The sequence below is a fragment of the Dryas octopetala genome, chromosome 3, assembly GCF_963921425.1.
Source record: "Dryas octopetala chromosome 3, drDryOcto1.1, whole genome shotgun sequence".
Taxonomy (NCBI): Eukaryota; Viridiplantae; Streptophyta; class Magnoliopsida; order Rosales; family Rosaceae; genus Dryas; species Dryas octopetala.
This window is the reverse complement of record NC_141368.1, coordinates 28,278,076-28,288,486: the sequence shown is the minus strand read 5'-3', so window position 1 is coordinate 28,288,486 and position 10,411 is coordinate 28,278,076. Positions and strand designations below refer to the sequence as shown.

The 10,411-nt window shown below is 37.1% G+C and overlaps 1 protein-coding gene across 1 annotated transcript; it reads left to right on the top strand.

The window, feature by feature from the left end:
• Window positions 1-793: 793 nt before the first annotated feature.
• On the top strand, window positions 794-4,776 carry LOC147292260 (UPSTREAM OF FLC protein (DUF966)). The gene is made up of 6 exons (XM_086238465.1): window positions 794-921; window positions 1,051-1,120; window positions 1,221-1,339; window positions 1,615-2,284; window positions 3,776-3,886; window positions 4,373-4,776. The coding sequence occupies exons 1-6, from the start codon at window positions 852-854 to the stop codon at window positions 4,545-4,547; spliced, it is 1,215 nt and encodes a 404-aa protein (XP_086094591.1). The 5' UTR covers window positions 794-851; the 3' UTR covers window positions 4,548-4,776.
• The last annotated feature ends 5,635 nt before the right edge of the window (window positions 4,777-10,411 follow it).

Here is a 10,411-nt window from a genome sequence, read left to right as displayed (position 1 = left end):
GTGGCATGCTAGCAAGTTGGCTTACATGTTCAACTCGAGAAAAGGACTATGGGCACGAGCTAGCCCTTAGTGCCATGACGGTTGAGATGTGAAAACAAAGGAAGACCCGACATGCATGTTAGAATGGAATGCCGGCGTCATAAGAACCTATCGATCGGGCGAGTGTCTTGGCTGAGAACCTTGACACAAGGAAACAATCGTATAGTCATTACGAGCGAGACTCTGGCAAACCTCGAGAAGATAACGAATAGGTCTAAATCTTAAAAAGAGCATAGAAAAAGGATGGCTGGCCTTGATTTAGAGGAATTTTGACGCCGCACGGGCAAATTCCACTGCGTAAAAACTAAGCCCGTGATACTAGGCTTGCATTATTATATATATGTATAGCTATTGAAATTGAAATTCTCTTTTTTTTTTTTTCGGCCAAAGAAATTTTAGTATTAACTTAGTATGAAAGCAAATTTGTATAGCATGAAAGCAAATTTGTTGTCTTTCCCCCTTTTTGTGGCGCAGGCCGGCAGAGAGACTAAGATTTCTCGTGGACTGGGTTTCATGAGATAGCTACCTAGCTACCTAATTAATTAATTAATTAATTTATTGAACCTTAATTTATATCATATATGTTTATTAATAATTTTGAAAAGAAGAGAAGTGTCTTCTTCTGTTGTTGAAGTTATTCTTAATTTTGTTGGTTTTGGCAAGTGACAAGTATATATATATATGAAGAATTGAAGTAACAGTAGTAAAAGAAGAAAACAAGAAGAGGAATATTAAAAATAATGGAAGGCTTAGCCAAGGGTGGTGGTGGAGGTGAAGTAAGGCGACTTCACATAATTTACTTCCTCAGTCGTATGGGTCGCATCGATCATCCTCATCTCCTTCGTGTCCACCATCTTAACCGCAACGGCGTCTATCTGCGAGGTACGTACGTACCTCTCACACCTCTCTCCATCTGTATTAATTCACCATATTTACATGCCTGCCTGCATTCAATTTCTCATCAATTAAGGAATTAATATTGTTTTTCTCTCTAATTAATTAATAAGAAAGACATTAAGAGGTGGCTTGCGGATTTACGAGGAAAGGACATGCCAGAAGCCTTCGCTTGGTCTTACAAAAGGTTCTTAATTATTCAATATCAATCAATAATCTGTTTAATTTGTTTGACCTTAAATTAATTATATTATTAGCTAGTTAAACTGAATGTGAATTAGTTACAGGAGGTACAAGACGGGTTATGTTTGGCAAGACTTGCTGGAGGACGACCTCATCACCCCCATCTCTGACAATGAAAACGTCCTCAAAGGATCCCAAATTATCATCTCTTCCCCTAATTTTGGTACAAATCTATCTTTATTATTTTAAGCAATTAAATTGATCCATCGTCTATATTTCATATGTAAATTGAAATATTTGATACCCTAAATTAAGAAAATTAAGATCAATTAATGCCATTTATCATATATATATATATATATATATATATATATAATATGGTTGATTAGTTTCCCTAAATTCTATTCTTTAAGGGATTACATTAACTAATTAATCGATCGATCTTTTTCTGTCAACTTAATCAATATTTATGATGATGATATATATTAATTATAACAGATTCTCCTCCACATTCATATGCTGAAAAGAAGAGTACTTGCTTGTTTAAAGATGAACAGCAGCAGCAGCCGCAGGCCATTAAGGTTGAATTTCACCAAGAATATCCCCCCAAGATTAATATCCAAACCCAAACCCAAACCCAAACAAAATTATCCTCTGAATTTGATGCAATAAAACAGCTTCAAGGAAAGAGAGTCAACTCAGAGGAGTCGGAGGCAATCACAGCCAACACTAGTACAAATTGTCATGAAAAGATGAGCGACAAGTTGGAAAAGTACTCTTCTAGTTTCTATTCCAATTTGTTATCAACGAAGAAGACGGACGAGGACAAAGACGGCAAACAACAAATGGCTTCTAGTAACAGTAATACTCCATCTTCGTCACATTCATCATCATCTCATGATCAATCCCCAAATGGCTTTGCAACAAGTAGGAAGAGCAATAGCAGCAACATGTTCCGCAATTTGCTTTCTTGCGGTGCTGTGGATACAAATGACTCCGTATTGGTCATGTCCAATCGGGCCAATCGGGTCAAATCTACATCCTCCACCCAACACATTATCAAGTCTCATAGTGATCCTATTTCTAGAGGAGACAAGTCGGCTGGTGGATCTGCCAGAGTTTTTGGGACTTGTTGGAATCAGCAGGAACTGCCGCACCAACCCCAAAGGTAATAAATTTATCAAACAAGTCATTTCATTTTCTTTTAATCAATTTTACTTTTCGGTCCGATCAATTTTTTTTTTTGGCCACTGTAAAACCTCCATTAAAAAACCTCAAAGGCAAAGAACAGTACAGCAACATACAAAGTAAATCATAAAACAAAGCAGCAAACCCAAAGAACAAGACAGAAAACAACTCAGTCAACCAAACTAAACAAACTCCTCAAAAAAACAGATAAGCTAAAACCAAAATATCAATATAGAGGAAGCCCATCTGCCACCAGGACTCATCTGGACACATCCTCCTGCAAGCTAGCAAGGCAATTGCATCAGCAACACCATTTGCTTTTCTTGGGATCCAAGACTATCTAACAGAGGAGAACTCAGCTGCAAGATCCCAGATGTCTTGAATGATCGGAGAGATTTGCCAAGCAACACAACTGGCAGACCGGTTAAGAGCATCAACCACAGTCTTAGAATTAGACTCCATCTCCACATCTAGAATATCAAATTTCTTAGCACAAAGCATCTCTTCCTTTACTGCCAAAGCTTCAATTATATCAACAGAGTCAGCCAAGCAACTAACAGCACTACCACCAGTCACCCTACAACTGCTATCTCTAACAACAACTCCAATCCCAGCCTCTCTAGAATCCTTGAGCCAAGATCCATCCACATTGATTTTTAATCTTGGAAAGTAAGGAGGACTCCAAGACCTTGGAACAGATAAGTGAGAAGATATAAGGAGGATCTTAGCAGTAGAAGAAAGAGAATTAAGAAATTCAATGCAAGCTCTTTTTGCAGACAAGCAAACCACAACAGGATCAGGAGATACTTTCTGAAAAATGGCTAGCTTTACACCTTGCTTTCCATATAGACCAGAATACGAAACTGATCCAAGTAAAGACATAATCTGCAGAATCCTTCCAACACCAGATTAATCAATGCTAAAAATGGTTATACAACACTAATGCTAGCTGTACGTCTTCTCCTTCGAATTTCTCTCCTGTCATTACCATTCCACAATGTTTTCGTATAATTTAAACCTTTCATTTTTAGATCAGTCTTTAAATATTATCTATGCAAAAAAATTAATTAAATCGAAAATCATTTGATTATGTAACTCTAACAATTATATGATCAAACGATTTTTTATATAATTAATTTTTTACATAAATGATCTTAAAGAATGATCTACAAAATGAATAGTTTTTATTATAAAAATACACTGCAGAATGAGAAAGATAAGAGAGAAAGATGAAGAAGAAAGTAACTATAGCATTTCTCGATTGTAATATGTTTAGTTGGTGTAGAAGTAGGGTAGGAATTGTGAAAGATGTCCCACAATAAATATTTATGTTCCGACTTCTTTCAATTCATATTCCTAAAGAAGTTCATATTATATGATGATTAATGATCATATATGACTTCCATATATGGCCACACAAAAAAAATGATCATATAAGAATAAAGGTTGATATTTGTATGTGATGCTACAGGAAAAGCTATGCTGGAGAGAATCGTTCGAACAAGCAGCAAAAGGAGCGCCAGTTCACTGACCAAAAACCGGTTTCTACTGCCTACAGGCCAGTCGGTGGGCCACATTGCTCGTAAGTGACCATCCTAACTTCTCCTGCTTCTTTATTCAGTCTTTGTTACTTACATTTGAGACTTGAGAGAGATGACTATTAATTTGCACAAACCACCTTAATCCCTAGTACTTAATGAGCTCTAATTAACTGTTGGTTTTGATTTGGTTAGGCTTAACTCCCCAGCTTAATCTTTAGGACTAGTATTAATTCACAAACTTATTATGTTTTTGGACATTTAAGATTTTATATAAATGTTTTATTATCTACAAGAAATTATGCTTAACTAGAAATTGAATGTATAATTTTTTCCTATATAAATTATAGGCCCAAATACGTACCTTGAAGTTTGAAGCTTTTTCTTTAAATACATAGGAATCTAGTCATAATATATCCAATTCAATCCTAAGCATCAAACAAGGTCTGAATGTGCTCAATATATATTGTCTGTCATTCATAAAATTGGATATGCTACGCACAAAAATTTGAAGGATATATTTAATGCAGGCAGTGCAGGAAGGTATTTAAGCCAGAGAAATTGCACTCACACATGAAATCCTGCAGAGGAATGAAATCTCTGACTAAGACTGCTGCAGCTTCTGTGGAGAAGAAACCTGAAATGGGATTAAACACTTTAACTACGTACAAGGAATCAGCTTCAGGCTATTTCTTGACCAGCTGAATATTTCTAATATAGGACTTGTAAGTTTTCAAATATACTCTTTTGTAGCCAGGATGAAAGGTAGGACGGAGGCTTCTTTTGCTGTTCTTCTCTCTTTTCTTATGTAAAGTGAAAAAGTATAGCAGACTTTGCATTGGATGGTAAAGGATGAAGAAAAATTAAGTTACATTATTCTCGTTCCAATTTTGTAAACAATATATTGTTCCAGTTGGGAAACAAACCAGTATTATACTATGTTTTCTGCACTCCATCACAGGACAGGCTAGTCTGGTATTGTGTAGTTTGTACCTGCGAGTCTATGTGAGAGAGAGAGAGAGAGAGAGAGAGAGAGAGAGAGAGAGAGAGAGAGAGAGAGAGAGAGAGAGAGAGGATGTATAGCATAAATGACATTATATATGTATAATATATGTATGACAGGAAAAAATACATAACATAATGAGTTTTTTTTTTTTCTTTGTTTTTTTCCCTTTCTAATAGATATACCAATGTGCCAATGACCATTTCGTCTAATAGATGGTACCTAGTTTAATTTCATTGTCGGAGTAAGTCCTGAATTAATTCAATACTCATGAGCTAGTTAATTAATCAAAAAAAGAGAAAAAGACATGCCAACGTCCAGGAGTAGCATATTTTTTTGTACGAATAACAGGACCTGTAGCTATAAATGTACTCTTTAATAGGCTAAGAAATCTAAAAAGCTGATGTTCCATCCCTTAATACAATTAGACTCCAAAAGGAGCCATGCACATTGTGAAGCATGAAATTAATCAATATTGAACAAAATTGTAATCTAAATTAAAATCTAGCATGATTTTATAATTACTAGAGAACAGCTAGAGTTCGATCAGCCATACTCTTGAATAACGTACAAAAGGAGTTCTCTATATCGTACTCTCAACTTCCTTGACTTATTAGAAGTGATCAAAAAAGGGATTGTCAAAAGAGTGCTACTATTCCTACCCACCAATTTTATTTTCCCACCCAGTTTTTTTAAAAAAATTTAATTGAATTTAACTCTTTTATGAAATTACTAAAAATGACACATTTAAATTAGAAAAAAAGAACTCAACGTTTCATGGCAGCCATGGCAGTCCATCTTCTATGGCAATTGATCAACCCGGCACTGTACATTCATAGATCATCCACCTTATAGGAGCATTGGATTTAAGAAAAATCATATTTCTAATGTAATAATAATAAATCCCTTAACAAATTCATGACTCAATCCTAAAAAAGTCTAAGGCATTAAACAAGTAGTAGTGTTAGGGATCCCACTTTATTTTCCCAACTTTTCCTTCTCACCTTATGTGTCATTCATACATTGAAATAGTAGTGTTAGGGATCCCACTTTATTTTCCCAACTTTTCTTTCTCACCTTATGTGTCATTCATACATTTGACGTCAGTTATGAAGCAATTACCAAATTTTTTTTTTTTAAAATTAGTCATGAAGATATATCCTTAAGTAGATTTGCAAGTGTAAATACATTAACTGTAGATCGAGGAGCTGCTGAATTGCAACATCCATGGTTGGTTTCTTTCATTTTCCCTTTTCAAGGTTAAAGTGTGGCCCGGAGATGAAGGGGAAAATGATGTGGTAGGGAAAGAGATAAGGGTAATTTAGGAAAAAAGTGAGTGAAATAATTAAATTAATATTTTTTGAAAATTTAGAAGAGGGTGGAAAAATATGGTGGGTGAAAAAATATGAATAAGAGAAAGAATTAAAAGGCATCCTAAGATGATAACTGCCGGAATATATATGCAGTTAGATTCTAATTTCTACACCAATTTCTACCTGAACTAGAAATGAGTAATGGTAACAAAAAAAAAAAAAAACCATTTTGAGAAGTGATAGTTTTGTTCACACGTACTAGATGTGTCATCTTCGGAAAGGATAGATGGTCAACGTATTCGTTATCCATGGCAGGCACTTGTTTGGTCAAGATCTCGTGCGGGAGCTTGATTCGAATGATGAAGATGTTGACCCTGTAACTCTTTAGAAGACCCAAATGTTCAATATTTATCTTTTCATGCATGAACCTTCACAATTTGTACCTTATGCAGTATATGTTTACTATGAAGGTAACTGATGAAGTACAAAATGAGGTGAGTGTTTCCTTTGGCCACAAATTCTCTGCTTGGTTTTAAGGTGCTTGTTAATTTTCACTTGGTTTTAAATATGAATGGTTCATTAAATCTAATGGATGAAAAATACCATGTCAAAACATGAGGTTTTTTAACTAAAAAAATAGAACTCATCTCTCTCTTCTCCTTCTTCAGCTAAAACATAACCCACTACATGAAAAAAAGGTTTGGGCGACGAACCTAGTTCCTCTCCCAAAGTCGAATTTCGTCGCCCAAAAGTTTGGGCGACGAACTGAGTTCGTCGAGGGTTTGGCCGCCCAATGCACGATGCCCAAGAGTTTGGGCGACGAACCAGTACATTTCGTCGCCCAAAGACACCTTGGGAAACAGTGTTTTTTCGTCTCCTAAAGCATATGATTCCTCGCCCAAAGTAAGTTTAGGCGACGAAATTATTCGTCGCCCAAAGCATGTTTTGGGCGACGAACTTAACTATTCCATGCTTTGGCTTTGGGCGACGAAATTGTCCGTCGCCTAAACCTGCTTTGGAGGAGGAATAATTAATTTCCTCGCCAGAACATGCTTTAGGCGACGAATAATTTCGTCGCCCAAACATATTTTTTTAATTGTTTTTTTATTTAGATTATATATTTGAATTTAATAATTTAAAAAAAAATCTTTATTCAAAAATTATATAAAACAAAATTAATAAATTTATATATCAAAATATCCATACAAAATAGTAATAACCCTAATGGTCAATCTATTCTAAATCAGTAGCATCATCATCATTTATATTTGACGGAGGTTGATGAAAAGATGGTGGCGGGACAAACCCAAGTATCGCCTTGGTCAATGCAACATACAACGCCTCCTTCTCCGCTCTCTCAGCTCGTAAGTCTTCCTGCAACTTCTTCACTTGAGCGGACAACCCTGCGACGACTGCAGATGGCTGAGAAGAAGATGAAGACGAAGACGAGGATCGAACATCACGAATCCTCCCATATCCCATGCCGTGTATTTCCTTACCGGGCCTAACACCCAATGAGTCTATCATAATACAAAGTCCGACATCGGGATCGAGTACTGGAATCGACTCCAACGGAGTACCCGGAGGGTGCTGCTCGGCCAAGCTCTCCAAATATATTCTCGAGTTGGCCACCATCTCATCCTTCAAAATGTTATATATACAAGTAACCAATTAGAAAAATAAATATAAAAAATTGTGAAAAAAATTAAAATATAAAAAACTAACATGTTTTGCCTTGGCAGCATCACAACCGGGATGAACATAGATATTTCCAAAAGTGTCTATCTCCGAGAATTGCGACACACGCTGAAAAAGAAAATAATTTTGTCAAAGACCCAACCAATATTAAAGAATATATATGTATTAAATTAAATAATGATGTACCCTTCGTCGCGACTCCACTCGATATGAGATAGGCGTCGGACCACTATGATGGTTAAACGGCTTCCCTTTTCGGTTTCTGGCGTTGGCGACCAACTTCTTCTGTTAAATATTAAGCAAATTATAAATGTGTTAGTGTATGTATACAATAATAGAATAACAAAACAATAATCGATTTTTTAAAGTCTTAAAATGATAAAACGTACCAAAAACGACGGAGTCATGAAATGCTCGCACAAAAAACGCCACTGGTCAGACTGCTCTACCAACTCTATAGGGGGGTTCGCCAATGCCTCAACTGCCGACAAAAATCCCTTGAAATACACATGTAGTTCGTGCTTCCACTGCCTGTAGGACTTGATGAGTAAATCTGTCATGTACGTGACGGTGAGGGGATCATCCATCCGAATGTCAAAGTTAACCTCAAAAAAATATTAGATTGTCATGAATGATCAAATTTATCGTTTTGAATTAATTATTGAGTTATATACTCACTGAGATGGAGTGGATCACTTTGTGTTGAATTTCTGCCGGCTATTTTTTCCAAGTGGTTGCAACCATGGCGCACTCGGCACGGATAATAGCCCCCACATCGTGCGAGAACAAACTGTCAACATTAGGATCTAACGGTCGTAGGCCGTTTTCCACACACATGACTGGAATCCGCGCCCCAGTACTGCGCACGATCCGAGAGGACTTCAACCCACTACATGGTCCCCTCGTCGCAGTGGATGACGTCGCAGTAGATGAAGCGGAAGCGAAAGCGGTGATCTGACTAGAGCGGTGAGATCGACGGGCCCTCTGTGGCATAGAGGGGCTCCCAATACTCGAGGATGGCTGAACTACATCATTGGGAACTGACTCCATCGCTTTCCACCTAATAACTAAATTATATTTCTCAAACTAATTAATCTACATTTTGTAATTAAACTAAATTTTATATTTAAAAACTAACAAACTAACTAATCTACATACAAACTACCTAATAAATTTTATAATTAAAAACATATATAACTAATTTTATATGAAAACTAATTTGTTATGTAACATAAAAAAATATCAGCAAACTAATTTCCCTAAGAACAATGATCAGAATTAAACTAATTTATTCAACACTAATAAACAAATTTAAGAACAAAAAATTAAAAACACCAGCCAAATAACATTAAAGGAGCGATTGAGTCTTAAGTCTGACCTGAAAAATTTCCCTGGGTATTACTATTCCCCTGGCCACCTGCACTTGATTCCTCTGAAAAAAAAAAAAAAACTAAAGCTAATGAGCAGAAAACACAGAAAACAGAAAAACAAAAAACACCCAAATAAAAAAAAAAAAAACCCAGCAAAAACCCACAATCGGTGGGTTTGCTGCAGCTGGGTTCAGTGGGGTTACTGGTCAGGGTGGGGGTTGCTAGTGGGGATAGCAATGGGAATCGAGGGAGGCGGCAGGGAGAGGAGAAAGAGAGAGAAAGAGAAAGCCGGGGAGGGTTTCGGGGAGAGAGAAAGAGGAGAGGGTGGGTTTCGGAGGTTTTGAGGAGAGAGAAAGAAGAGGGGGTGAGAGATCGGGAGAGAGAGTTTTCTGTGGGCAACCGGCGGGGATGGGCGAAGTGGCGACGAGGGGAGGTGAAGCGACGGCGGGGCTGGAGCTGGGCGGGGATCAGGGTTTCTGTGGGGATCGGCGGGGATGGGAGGGCCTGGGGCTGGGGCTGGGGCTAGGGCTAGGAGGGGATTGGCGGCCTGGGGCTGGGGCTGGGGCTGGGCGAGAAAACAGAGAGATGAGAGAAAACAGAGAAAGGAAAGAAAAGAAGAAGAAGAAGAAGAAAAGAAAGCAGGTTTAAAATTTCGAGAATCTTAGGCGACGAAGCATTTTCGTCGCCCAAAACGTTCTTGGGCGGCGAACTAATAATCTCCTCGCCTAAGAACAACTTGGGCGACAAACTTAGATTCATCGCCCAAACATTAAAATATATGGCGGCCTAAATACCGCCCAATTTTTCAACTTTTAGGCGACAAAGGCGAAATTCCGTCGCCCAAAAGAGTTTTGGGCGACGACTTTCCCAATTCGTCGCCTAAAAGCTGTTCGAATAATTAATTTTAAATAACTAAATATGCTGTTAATTTTATATAATCAATTTATTAATTTTATTGATCTGAACCGTTCATTTATTAGTCCCTCACTAAAAGATCATCCCTACAAAAAATCGGTCAAATTAGAATTCATCTAGCCATTCGATTATCATTATTAAAATCATGATCGTTCATAAGTTCGATCTCCGATACATAACTTCTAAAACTTTGATTGAGTTAATTTTTTGCATAAATGATCTTTGAGTGGGAAACTAATAAATGAACAGTTCGGATCATTGAAAACATGA